The 14,162-nt window shown below is 33.2% G+C and overlaps 3 protein-coding genes across 6 annotated transcripts in view; 2 read left to right on the top strand and 1 right to left on the bottom strand.

Moving 5' to 3' along the window:
* LOC147066447 (uncharacterized) overlaps positions 1–14,162 on the top strand; it is a 1,147,709-nt gene that overhangs the window by 59,661 nt on the left and 1,073,886 nt on the right. The gene's annotated exons all lie outside the window — the stretch shown is intronic.
* On the top strand, positions 40–3,243 carry Mpp6 (M-phase phosphoprotein 6). The gene has a single exon (XM_085955304.1). It carries the CDS (start codon positions 223–225, stop codon positions 775–777), a length of 555 nt encoding a protein of 184 aa, XP_085811430.1. The 5' UTR covers positions 40–222; the 3' UTR covers positions 778–3,243.
* On the bottom strand, positions 3,180–13,103 carry GrlHz (Gustatory receptor-like Holozoa). 4 transcript variants are annotated; one of them, XM_085955302.1, is made up of 9 exons: positions 12,934–13,103; positions 12,653–12,762; positions 12,261–12,335; positions 9,859–10,025; positions 7,147–7,348; positions 6,134–6,309; positions 5,879–6,059; positions 5,277–5,492; positions 3,180–3,960 (listed from the first exon to the last, which is right to left on the bottom strand). In XM_085955302.1, exons 1-9 carry the CDS (start codon positions 12,959–12,961, stop codon positions 3,715–3,717), a joined length of 1,401 nt encoding a protein of 466 aa, XP_085811428.1. In that variant the 5' UTR covers positions 12,962–13,103; the 3' UTR covers positions 3,180–3,714. The 4 variants fall into 4 exon arrangements, 2 of the variants coding, with proteins under 2 accessions (XP_085811428.1, XP_085811429.1); XM_085955303.1 differs by having other exon boundaries at positions 12,889–13,061; XR_015071590.1 differs by having other exon boundaries at positions 3,512–3,960; positions 5,879–6,049; positions 12,934–13,082.

Genomic DNA, 14,162 nt, shown 5'->3' with positions numbered 1-14,162 from the left:
TTTTCAAAATATGGCAATACTACCATCACAAATGGCAATAATTCAGCCCGCTGATAACTGTCAAATAATTTAGTTTAAAGGCAAGCAATTTAATTTTCTCACACGTGCTATAGTTTAGATTTTATGTTTTGTATTATTTCTGGGTACCAATCAAATAACAACTCATCGATATAAATAACTGCAATTGTTGACGTTTTAACCCTAATTTAATAGAAACTTATAATGGCTCGAGAACAGAATAAAACCAAACTTTCCAAATCAATTTTGGAAATGAAATTTATGAAAAGAACTAAAGAAAAGGTGGAAAAAGAGCTTGAAGAGAATGAAGGCCAAGAGATGTACTCCCATGAGATAACAGCAGAAATGAGACAGGGCGCTGGCTGTTTTACGATTGAACCAAGTTTCGTACGCTGTGAGGAGTTACTGGAAGGACGTCTGTCATACGGGGGAATGAATCCAGAAATAGAGAGAATAATGGAACTAGAAAACGCCGACACAAACAGACTAGTTCAGCTTCAAAAGGAAACAGAGATATCAGATTTAGAAATGGCTTCACACTATAACCCATTAGTCAAGACAATGAATTCTAAATTTAATAAAAGAAGTCACGAACAAATGGAAAACGGCACCGCCAGTAAATATAATAAATATGAAGGAGCTTCGCCGCATTTCAAGCCGAATGCCAACAAACGCAAGTGGCAGGAAAATAATCAGCAAGTGAATTCCCCGTCACAACACAAAAATAAGAAATCAAAGTTTATTAAACCGGCCGAATGATTTACGAAAAGATAATGTTATACGTGTTGATACAAAGTTATTTTGTACCTATATCCAATCTTTTATCAAATTGCATTGATTATTTGCATTTTTTTATGAATTGTGTTGGTACATTATGTATAAAAATGTATTTTAAACACACAATTATTATGACTAAAAGGATTCCTGTATATCTAAATAAATATATCGCAGCACAAAGTTTGCTACACATATTATAAAAGCCTAAATATTAATAATACTTTTTCCATTCGCTCAGAAATTACTAAATGGAGGAATACCCTTAGTGTAGGGCATACGAGCTGTGCGGATCAATCACAATCAATTTTGTCTTTTCTTTTTGTTATGGCGTTATAGATCTAGTCAAGTCTTGGTCTTATCTACCGCCTTTTTCCACTCGTCAATGTCAGGAAAAGTCATTGCTTAACATCCTCCTACCAGGATATCTGTTGCCTCCTTTGTGTTCCCAACAAGGACCTTATTTGGTACTTGTGTCTCTGGCATATGCTGGACATGGCTCGCCTAGTTCAACCTCGGGGGTTGTATGAAAATGGATAGTTTCAATCCCTGGTACCAATAGCGGAGGGTGGAGGTAGGCTGTTAAGATCTGCCGTAAATAGTGTACATTAAACTTTCTTAGTCATATGAAGGTTTTTATTGAATTAAACTACAATTTACAGATGGTATTGGTTAGTTTTTAAAAATCAATTAAACCCTGCCTAAACCAAACCATAATAGTTTTGGTATATTTTAGGCGATACTTTTTTGTTTTCGTTGGATTAACGTGATACATCAGTGAAACGGCAAATAATTTTCAACTATAGGCGCGATGAAATTTTGGACTCGCTCGCATTCTGAGAGAGAACGTCGAGCTGGAAACATTTCACTTTGTTTCATGATGGCGACAGGCGTATGAATTCTTAAATCGTGTAAAGATGACTAAAAACGTTACCCATTTACTTTAAAAAGAAAACATGTCAATGAATATATTATTATTGTTACTAATAGAACAATAAACAGAACATAAAATGGACGTATGTTGGATTTATATGACAAATTATATTTCGTTTGGCATGCGTCATTTGCACCCGCGCATCGACTAGCCACGATCTTTTTAGACCGTGCCTCAACTGAGGTACAACCTTAAGAATACATATTACACATATTGTTGGTTCATTTTTTTAAATTCATTAAGCCCTGCCTAAAGCAAACTATAATAGATAAAAATATTATTCTATCTATAAAATATCCAAAGTTATGTATGATTTAATTGCATAATTGTAGATATTTTATAGACAGTATTTTTTTACTATTATGGCTTGGTTTCGCATGGTTTAATTGAATTTTAAAAACTAACAAACACTATTTACAGTCTACAGGTTGTAGTCTTAGTTTAGTTGACAAAGTTTATTGTGCACTATTTATGTCGGATCTTAACAGCATACATTGGACGGATGAACACATTTCTTCTGATATCTATATTCACTAAAGATTAGTGAACATTATAAAAAATCTCATTTCTACAAATATAGTTACTGTGTTTTTATTATACTTTTTTTTTCCATATTTACCGCCAAAAAAAATTATGACTAGAATTGTCAAATATAGCCTCTATTCCTTGCTTTTATATTATCATATTAATACACAGAATAATGTAACAGTTGAATATTTTGAATAAGGGGTTATTCCTATTTTTTTTTAACAAAATTTACCATTCTCTTCTATTTTTAAAGCCGCAAGCTATAACAAATGACAATGTTCGTTCAGCAGGAATAACTCATAAATCTGTCAAAAGTTCTTTGTTGCAAAATAACACAAAACCTCATTATTGCTTGTAGAAATTAGGGCTTACTACATACTATATAATTATACTTTACTACATACTATACAAGTTTCGTATTAACATTTACAAAGAATTATGTAAAGTAATTGAATTTACGAGACAGCAATAGTCATTTCACGAACAGGAGTTGCACTCCAATTCATTTCAAACCCTGCTGTAAACCCATCGTCAGAATGTCGTAACTAAAGCTAAAAAAATTAAAGACCAACTCTTCTCGGACATGTATCATGGTAGGATGAAACAATTGTCAACGTAAATAACTCAAATATCATGTTTTTGTTTTAAAATTCAAAACATAAATGAAATCAACATACAAACCATTTTTTTTATGAGTGATTTCTGTTCGGGTGAGAGCAATATTATCTGATAATACTGATTGCCAAGTCAATTGACAATATTGTAATCATAAGATGACATCCATTACAGTAAAAATTATTTGGCTGCTTAGCAAATAGGAACGTATATATAAAACTTTCATTATAAATTATGTACAAGCCTTTATCGTAGCCAAAACAAATTGGTATACTGACCTGTAATCGTTATTCGTAATAAAAAAGCATGTCTCAATATGGTTTTTATTAAAAATGTAAACCAATAAAAAATAAATATATTAATTATAGGACACATACATGAAAAGTTTTTCATTTGAAATCACAAAAAATTATTTACAATAAATTGTATAAATAATTAATGAATGCAATAAGGGTCATCCATAAATGATGTCACACGATTTACTGCATCTTTGACTCCCCTTCTACCCTCCACCATCACATTTCATCACAAAATCTTTTATCCCCTATCTAAATTACTTCACATTATTGGACTCTCCATTCGTTGAAAATGGATATATGTTTTCATTGAATATTTTATTCTCTTTTATATTTTGCTTGTTTTGTGACATCAGATCTACAAGTATCTTCATTGTCACAAATAATCACATTATATCAGACCGCCTCCCCCCCCCCTTATGATGTGATGTCATATATGGACGACCCCTAATAAGCTGTATTATAAAATTATGTATCGGATACAGACATGGAACATTGACACGTTTCTAAAAAATGAAATTTTTTTAAATATTTTTTAAAACTTCTCATCTATATTTGTATGTAATGACACATTCCCAGAGTTAACAATATAATTCCAGTGGCCGTAAGACCAAGGCACAGATATCTGCCTGTTATTGGCACCCTGAACAGTCTGGCTGACAATTGCAGGGATGAAGCGTATAATAGAATCGCATTTAGGTCTTCTTGCGGTGTTTCTTGGTGTAAAAATGGACGGACACTCAATTCATGACCGACACCCTGCGTCACAGCACAGGCTGTTGACAATCGGGCAGCCTATATCATAAATAATAAAAACAAAATTATTGCACTAAATTAATTGCAATTATCAACATGAACAATGAACATGATGTTCGATCCTAATAGGATCATATGGGCATCCACAGAGTGGAGGTTTGTATTAACAGATTTTTGTTTTTATGAGAAATGGATGTTAGCCATTTGCTCGACATATTAGGTCCATAATCTGACTCCAAACACAAATTGAAAAACAATATGTGTATTTGTCAGACCCAGGATTCAAATCTGTGACCCACGACATTGTAAGCCGCAAAAATGATTATACATTCAAAAGAGTGGAGGATATTGACCAATTTATTACGATAGCCTTGGTAGTCCAATGCATGGGCGCTGGGTACTCAGTGGCCATTCGAGTTCGATTTCCGGTGAGGTCATAATACATAGTTATACATCCAGGCATCGTTTGGTAGAACCTCAAATTATCAGAAATCATATTTTTTTACTTCGATTATAAGGAATTATTTAAATTTAAGTAAAATGAATGCCCACGGTGGCCGCGCTGCTTAAGCATTGGACTATAACGCCGTGGGTCCCAAGTTCGAATCCTGGGTCTGGCAAGTACACATATTGTTTTTCAATTTGTGTGTGTGGTATGGACCTAATAGGTTGAGCAAGTGGCTGACATCCATTTCTCGTAAGAAACAAAATCTGTCAATACAAACTTCTACTCTGTGGAGGCCCATATGATCCTAATAGGATCGGACATGGTCGAAAGAAGAAAAGAATTTTTCCGAAAATTGATTTCAATTGTCTGGATCTTTCGTTATCTGGAATATCTTCATCCAATGGTGTAATCAGAGAAAAAGTAAAGAAGTTTAAGAAAACTTACTATTAACCCTAAATATAAGAAAGTGAAGCTGATAGACCGTTACTAAAGCATTTGATTAAATTACATACATTTTTACCAAATATCACACTCAGTTGCAATCATATTTATTCGCCAAGTCAGGATTAAGAGATAAAAACGGCTTGTATTAGTGTTACAAGCCTAATTTTTTTAAAATTTAATTAACCATCTTTTTGTAGATGTGCAATCATGTAAAATAGTAATAGTATGTCGAAAAAGTATAACAATGACACTTTTACGCAAATATCAATACTAAGTAATCAAACCGAAAAGCAGCCATTTTGACTTTATTTACAAAGAATTGCCAACATGGAAAATGGTTTTTTATAGATACCAATTCAAGTACACTAAAATTGTTTTGACACGAGTTGTTGACAGATTTTTTAATACAAAAAGTTTGTAAGAATCAATCTTTTTGGAAAAGATAATGAGTGAATCATCTTACCGATATGAAGGGAACTGCTGAAGCCAAAATCCATAGTATTTCATTTAATATGCTTATTCCAAAAATTGGTTGAGTAGTTGTATCTATTTTATCCAAATTCAAGAGATATACTATCCCAGAGCAAGCCCATGATATGTTTACCAATGTAAATAGACAAATCGCTGGCGCTAAAACTTCATTCAGATGTCTCAATAACTTTTTAAACTCTGCAATTTCCTGTAAAAAAAATATAAATGCAATTTCTTTTCGATATCTTTTTTAGGTTTACGTAATTCATGTACAATAATACGGTAAGTGTAACCTACCGAAAATATATAAATAAATACCATATTTGGGTCTGATCCATAAAACGTTGATACATAAATTAATACAATAGAAAACTGTTACTAAACAACTAGCATCACTTAGAGTCACAACGTCATGTTGACAAAAAACCATTCAATAATACAATGTGAATAAACCTAAAACATTTCAAATCATTTCGATACTATCCTGCCTATTTCCCATAATAATTGGTCACGGCCTACGTACAAATATACATACAATTAATGTGGAATACTTGGCTTCAAAGAGTCCAGCCAATGGCATATAAATAAACATACCCTCATCCAATCCAATGAAGAGATTGTGCGAGTCAATAATCTGTTCCGGAGGAAATGTAAGTGTGCCGTTAGAAGTTGCGCTTGTAAACAATAACTCGTTATAATAGTCGCCTGTACCATATCATGAGTGAGAGTTGATATTGCGAGAAGCACTTTTGCAATTACTTTTATCTGCGCAGAGCTGCAAAATAAGCAATAATCAGAATATAACTTTAACAATTGACATATTAAGTGACAGTTAAAAACATCTCCAACCTTTGAGTAAGCCATTGAAATATAATAGTGCCCTTGGCCATCATCATGTTAACGGTAGCCAATGACAACATCATCCAAATTAAACTAAAAATGATGTAAAGCCAAAGGGTCCGAACTAATTTTCTTGGACTCGTGTATGGTGTCCCTTGAGGTGGGAATGATGACAATAAAAATACCTGTAATGAGAAAAGATAACTAATTATTATAAAAAATTCTACCATCATGCTAAACAAAATGCATAGGTAGTGTGAGTTTGTCTTGTAACCTCCAGCACATACTGTTTCATAGCTCTTCGGTACTTTTGGTTACTAGTGGTCAAGCTATAACAATTATCAGGGTGGGATTTACCATACATCTAGGGTAGCTATAGCCCAAGCTCCGGAAAGCTTTTTAATCCTCTAATATCTACCTAATATTGGGTACCTAGTGGCCGATCCAGCGCAATCTTTTCGCCCCTATAAGATGTGTACAGCTCCTCATTATACTTTGACCTGTGTATAGAATGCCGGAGGATATACCAGCAAGGCAGGCTATGTACGCAACCACTGAGGGCAAGTGAAGACCTGAACGACCGAAATTGAGATGACTAGACTGCGCCACAAAAGAATGCTTGTTCAAAGCAACTGGAGAATGTCGGCACTGGATCATCCAGGATGGAGGAAGATTTTGAAGGAGGCCAAGGCCTGCCAAGGGTTGTACTGCCATAAATGATGATGATTTGGTACTTGGTAGTGTGTACAATATTATAAATTAATTTAAGACAATGTCGAAAGATCAAAACTTGCGGACTTCTGCATTATTTCATGGCCTCTACATTAAAAATGTTTTTTTTTTGGGGGGGAGACGCAATATGGTTTAAGCTTAGGTAAATCATAGCAAACGTATATTCAGCCCTGATGCTGAAAGACTTCATTGCATGATACGTAACAGATATTGGATGTGAAATTCAACTTATTGAGCGTGATAAAAAATAATTGAATACTTATAAAGAATTATGTATGTGATTTATTTACCCTTTCCATGAGATTTTGCAGTTGTTCATTATCAGAAATTCTAAATAAATAAATTGCATATACGTAGCCAACAAAATGGAGTACACTCGGGCCTATATAGCTAAATGTAGGACTTCCGTAGCAAATTTGATTGTATGATCCGGTATCTTCATCAGATCCTCGTGAGGTGGGCATAGTTTTGTAACAGAATCCTCTATCTCTTCTGTAAATTTTATAAAACAAGAAAATGAGAATGTTAATAAAAATCAATAAATATTTAAAACATGTAGTGTCAGCGAAGAAGACTTAAAACATTTTAATTACATATTATAGATAGGTATCTTAGTGGCGAAAACTGCATCTTAGATGGGGGAAAAATGTTATAATAATGCATACTTTGATAGTAATCAATGTGTTACAGTTTATATCAGGGGCGGGCAAACTTTTTGGATGGAGAGCCAAATTCAAGAATTCAAAATGAGCGGCGGGCCGCAAGTAAAATAGCATTTTTAGATATACACTATTTATTATCACGAAAAATAAACATTACAAAAAAATTAATGAGAAGAATGAAAGTGTTGTACATTTTTCAACATTTTTTCAAATTCAGGTGTTAATTTTGTGGTTGATATTTTCAAAACTGCTTGTAAATGGGCATCGGAGATATTTGATCGTAAAGAATTTAAATTGAGGTTCATGATCGAAAATGTTTGTTCACATACATAGGTTGAAAAAATCGTCATTCAGAGCTTTAATAATTTTACCATATTCTTCAAATTTATATTCTGGTATATTCAGCAACTTCAAAGTTGGAAAGTGGTCCACGTTGTTATTCGATATTTGTCGAAGGAACAACTTGAGTTTTAATAATTGAAATCCATTCAAACTCTTCACCATATCCTGGGCATATATTTTTTTTCCTTGCAACGCAGAGTTAAAAGTATTTAAATGTGTCACGATGTTCAACATAGAAAATAGTAGTTACATAGTGTGAGACGAGACGCAAGGAAGACGTACTGAGATAATACATTAACGAAACAACAAATTCTTCAAATTTTAATCTATTGTCAATATTTTTTAAAAAAGTATAAAAAAAGTTATTCGTAATCAGAAGTACAATTAATGATGGCGGGCCGCAAAAAAATACTCGGCGGGCCGCAGTTTGCCCTCCCCTGGTTTATATGATAACCTGTAAAAAGTAGTAACATAATATTCGGTTTATCTTGTATATTTTAGAAAAATAAAGAATAATTGTTTTATTTATAGGAAATGATCTTTCTAATTTCTCCCAAGTGTAGTGCTAATCATGTTCATACGAACATTAGTTGAGTATAAGAATTACTAACCCAATAATTTCACAGTATGTATTTATATATTATATTGCTGTAATTTCATTATTTTATGGGTGACCAATGACATTAATATGGACGAAGCATCTGGAAAAAAAAATAACACTCACTTTTTTTGTCGGGTCTGCCGAATGGCATAATCTGTTCTAACGCCATTACAATAAAGGTGATATTGCTATAAATTCCTGAAACTTTTTGTCGGGTCTGCCGAATGGTTCGGTTCGAACAGGTTCGCTCAAACGAACATTGATAATAGAAACACAGTTCTAATGTCGTTACAATAAAAGTGATATTGCTATAAATTCCCGATGCGTGATATCGCATAATGGATATTGCGTGACGTCTACCTATACACGTACGAATGTCACTATGGGCGAATTTACTTGCTAGCTACTGTACTGAGTGCGTCGTCCATTAATAATGTCATTGTGGGTGACATAATTAGTATTGCTTTAAGCATAGTAAGCAATTGCTTTGTTGGTATTATCTTTAGTAAATTCTAATCAATTAAATTATAATATTTTATCTTCTAGTTGAGGTAAACATTAAATAATTGCATAGGATCGAGTCTTCGGCACTGTTTTATATTATTATCTATACATCATTTCATGATTAATTAAATTAACACCTTTAAACATCTTTTGTTAAACTGGCCGTCAGTGGCGAATGGTGGAGGTAGGCTGTGGAGATCCGACATAAATAGCGCACACTAAACTTTGTCAGTCATACTTATTTGTTTTCATTTAACTAAGAATAAAATTGCAGATGGTTTTTAAAATTCGATTAAACCCAGCCCAGTTAAAAAATATTTTTCTATCTACAAAATATCTAAAATGATGTGTGATTGAATGAAAGATATTTTATAGATAGAAAAGTATACTTAATATCTATTATGGTTTGCTTTAGGCAGGGTTTAATTGAATTTTAAAAACTAACCAATACCATCTGCAATTTGTATTCTTGGTTTTAACAAGATATTTTAGTGTGCACTATATGTCAGATCTCCATAGCCTACCTCCACTCTTTGCCACTGCTAGTCATATATACCTATCAGTGAATGAATACTTTTGATTCACCAGCTTATGAGAATGGTGAAGTTGTGAGTCCTTCACATAATTTTTTCACTGTTGAAGACAAAATATGTTAGTTACTATAAGTTGTCAAATTTTTATAGCATGTCACTTGACGAAATGAATGTTCTATCTCTTGTTCACGGTGAGAGCATCTATAAATAATAAAACACTATAGATGCTTTCGAATATACATTCATAAAATATATGTTGACCAATCCGTCAAGGGAAACGACAATGATATTCTTGTTTGCGAAGTGACATCCTATGTTGTGGGTACTATAGTAATTAATAAAGTTAATTGAAATATTTACCGGTAACATGCCATGTACTGCAGGATATATCCTAAGCATACCAAAACTGTGATTTGCAGCGTATGGTAATGGGATATGTATAAAATAATTTTTGAACTTTGAAGTTGATCTAGTGACACCGGACGGAGACCCATAAAAGCCAAAAATTTAAGGTATGGATACAATATCTAGAAAGAAAACAAATCTGATGCATGTGAGGTTCATCATTGATGTATAATTGTGGTGCTGATGATAGAACGGATACAAGTGAACCATTGATGAAGTTGAGTAAATATTTATGCGATTTATGAATTCTACTGTTTTCTACATTCTGTAAATGAAAGTCATGCCAAAAGGTTAAATTAAATAGGTGTGTTACTATGGAAATAATAAACACATTTTATACACTATTCTTTCTCCATCTTCGGCCACATCCGCCTCTTAGCTTTACCATAAGGACACCACGCGGTGTCTCAGAGAATTCCTGTCGCTAGCCACAGTCTTCTTGCATCGTTTCGGGTCATACCAGCATCCCGTAGCTCCACCGTATACACTCTATAAATAGTATTTAGCAGCGTTCCAGGACACCAAAATCCGGTGGGCTTGAAGGAAAGGCAAGCCAGGTTGAGGTTCTCTTCTGGCATCCACGGCTCGTGGCCAAGTAGGGTCCAACATCGCCGCTTTACTCTCAGCGTATAGAGAGGCTGCTTCGTGCGTTCTCTTATCTCCTTGTTACGCATAAAGTCATACCACTGCACACCCAGTATCCGTCGCAAACATCTGTTTTCAAAGCTCGGTATACGGTTACTCCGAGCCTTCGTTAGTAGCTATGATTCATTACAGTAAAACAGCACTGTCAAAATGCAAGCGTCGAATAGGCGGTATGTATAGTATGCTTATAACTTCACCATAAATTTAAATCCTATTTCACTTGTAAATAGGCATGTAGTAATATGACTACTTTTTAAATTATTTTATTAATTAATTCATGATCAGTGTACACACGCTAGCTATGCGCTTTTCTGATAGCTACAAATACATGGATAAAAATAAATTACATTCTCGTTCAGATATATTGATGACTCACAACGCACGCTCCCCACAGGTCCCTCCATCTACACCGCGTTCAACTCGCACACTAATAATCAAATGCCATGGCGCTTTGCAATTAGCTCTCATTCGAGTTGCTCGCAGCGACATGAAACAAATGCTATTGGTAGGCAGAAGAGAGTTACTCGAATGTGTATCGGCGACTTTATGCTTCTTTAAATATCAGCACCTCAATTCATTCTATGCTTGATAATTATTAAATAGAAAAATCTAATAATAATTACAAGATAAAAAAAACTTTTTATATACAACATTTTTAAATTTTCTGTTGAGCCATATAAACTTGACTTGACTAGCTTAAATGATCAAAAAAATTTGTACTTGACATGTCATATTGATTTCCATAGTAACGCACGTATATATTAATAATTTAGTTGCTAGGACCCCAGACCAATAATGGTGTCGAAATAACTTTTCATACAAAACAGAATTAACTGAAAATGAATTCAATTCTATTTAAAGATGGCTATAAAAAAATGCATTAGCATCGTGTTCTGATATATTCTAAAAGTTTCAATTGTCTAGCTAGTCGAGAAGTTAGTTAAAAATCGATTGCAAGATTTGTACCGGACAAATAAGAATACAAGCTAAGAAAAACGTTGTAAAAATAGTATTCCTTTTATTAACTAGTGATTACTAAGATCAGTGATTCCCAACCAAATAACCAAAAATAAAATTGTTTATACAATATGAGTAAAATTAAGTATTTTGAAAGTTTATTTTGACAAGATATTGCTGTGATGCCAACCGGAGTGTAAGACATAAAATGAAAATATTTGTTATTTTCTTTACTTTTATCTAACCCAAAGTCTATATTCAAACCGGGGCACAAAGCTGAAAATTTTGTTCATAGTCCTAGTTATTGAATATACTTCGAATGCAATATGGTAAATCAATTTGTATGAAATATTCAATCGAAAATCTTCATTTACTGCCTACAGGTTACGGCATTGCATTCGAAGATTCCCAAAATTACCGCTCCATCTCGTGGAAAAAATAATTTGACCCTCTGAGCTAAATAGGCCATATAACACACTAATTTTTATAAAAAAATATGCATATTATGCAATTAGATAACTACGTTAATATTTTCGTAAAATTATCAAGCGGTCTGGTTCGTAAAATTTTCCATTTCAAGCGCTGTATAACCCGCTACTCAGTGTCCTAATCTGAATATAATCGGCTTTGATCTAACCAAATATGTGTCACGGGTTCTTTTAACCAAAAAAGGTTGCGAATCACTAACCTACATAAACACTAAAGAGATTATGCTGATATTTATGTATGGCAAGATATAAAAGAAGTTTACATACTTTTGACTTGCAGTAAAACAGAACAGCAGATGTACTCATCAAATCATTGTCATTCGCTTCTGTGATTTCACCGATCTAAAATATTTAATAATTTGAGATTATATGATTACATGTCCATTTTACGCTGCATGGTTAGGCTTTCAAAAAAGATTAGCCCAGATTTCAATAGCCATCCAAAGCTTTAAAATATCCTTGATTTCAAATTTACTTTGCATTACGTTTGACATGTTAACGGTCAAACGGCTCTAGGTGCCAATTGTCTTTAAACTTATAAACAAACCATTACCAATTGACAGTAACTGTGCACTGTTAAGTGTCCTAAATTAGATCCACAGAATTATGACGAATCTATTCATCAGAGATAATTATAATAAGAGTAATGTTATATTTACATCAAGACTATTCATATCCAAACATGAAGGTGTTGATATTTCTACTGTCATTGGTTCAGCGGTTGAAGTAGGCTTATTTTCCTCCAACATTTTTTTTTCACCTTCAAAATCTAAAATACGATAACGGTTACATCACAATTTACAAATTAACTGCATTTTAATACATTGTTTACACCGTGAAATCACATTATCTGTCATTCTATTATTAAAGAATCACCAATAAATAACCACATTACCATAATGTGTAACAATAAACATTCATAGAGCTCTCCTAATCCCACCTGAATAATCTATGAGTGTTTCTAGCATTGTTGAATTTGTATTCAAAATTTATTTCAGACTTTCCAGCCATAAACAACATGAACCGATTCTGATTTTTAATAAAATGAGCGAAATCACAATGCAACATAATAAAATATGACTTTGGCATTGAATCTAACGCAACAAAAAGACTGATAACCTCATACTCAGATAATAACTAACCTCATAAAGGTGAAATTTTATGAGTAAAATCTCACTGATGTGCTTTCAGAAAAGGTTTTATAATCTAATATTGAAGAGTAAATTTATTTTAATAATCATTAGATTGTTTGTTGTCAAAATTGTTTCTCTCTTCTCTCAAGTGTATGACTAGTAACAGTTTAAATTTGAGACTAAAACTAGTAAAAGCGAAACGAAAAGGAAGATAAGTCTAAAATCATCATTACTTTTGAGGATACCTAAAAGATTATGTTTTCACCAACTTTGTATGTGAATTTCTGTGAAATTTACTAATTTAGTAGCGTTGATTCGATATTCTTTTACTTCTTTCCACAGATAGATTATGATTCCCTGCATTCCATATACCTGAAAGTATTGAAAGGCCTGTAGCGTCCTTCATTTGGTGACCTCCCTTTTCCGCATTGATCCTCGATACTTGCCTCACGAGTTAAGGGGCCCCAATTTTCAACTCTGTTTCAAAAAATGCGTAGCTTGTTCGCAATGCATTAAATCTCATTGTTTTACAAATATCTGTTAACACATGGTGTTAATTAATGCGATTCAAATTTTTAACCATCCTTTGAGTGCAGAAAAAGATCATTAACTGAAAAGGATTAAAGACTTTTTATGTACAATCAACAATGAGTCAAGAGTGACTAAATTGACTCGCAAGATTGCACATGCTTTCGATGATACGAAAATACTTCTGTGGATCCACTCTATACACAAGGCGACTACCGACTGCAGTTTGTCATTTATTTATTGAGGTAAGTATAATTGTTACAATAAGTTAATTTATCGATAGCTGCCTTGTGTATAGAATAGACCCACTTAGAAATATATATATAACGACTAGAAAACATGTTTTTGAAGAAAATATGACACCAAGCAAAATGCGGACCTGTGCGCATGTGCACTGACTACTTTGCTATTTATAGGTATCTTATCTAATTGTGACAAATTTAACTAATGGGTTTTACAAAACTCTCTGAAGAGCTTTCTAAATTGCGTTACTAATTGGCAATCAGCT

Source organism: Rhyacophila brunnea, unplaced genomic scaffold, assembly GCF_057557595.1.
Source record: "Rhyacophila brunnea isolate RB1 unplaced genomic scaffold, BYU_Rbru_1.0 scaffold_5, whole genome shotgun sequence".
Lineage (NCBI taxonomy): Eukaryota > Metazoa > Arthropoda > Insecta > Trichoptera > Rhyacophilidae > Rhyacophila > Rhyacophila brunnea.
This window is presented reverse-complemented; position numbering and strand designations above follow the sequence as displayed.

What these genes read in the sequence shown, in the direction of transcription:
- Mpp6 (XM_085955304.1), top strand. Translation starts at nt 223, where the DNA reads ATGGCTCGAGAACAGAATAAAACCAAACTTTCCAAATCAATTTTGGAA.
- GrlHz (XM_085955302.1), bottom strand. Translation starts at nt 12,961, where the DNA reads ATGCTAGAAACACTCATAGATTATTCAG. An exon ending in TGTTTTACTGCAAGTCAAAA is followed by an intron (nt 10,026 to 12,260) that starts GTATGTAAACTT and finishes TTTTCTTTCTAG; the next exon opens with ATATTGTATCCATACCTTAA. An exon ending in CAGTACATGGCATGTTACCG is followed by an intron (nt 7,349 to 9,858) that starts GTAAATATTTCA and finishes TAAAATTTACAG; the next exon opens with AAGAGATAGAGGATTCTGTT.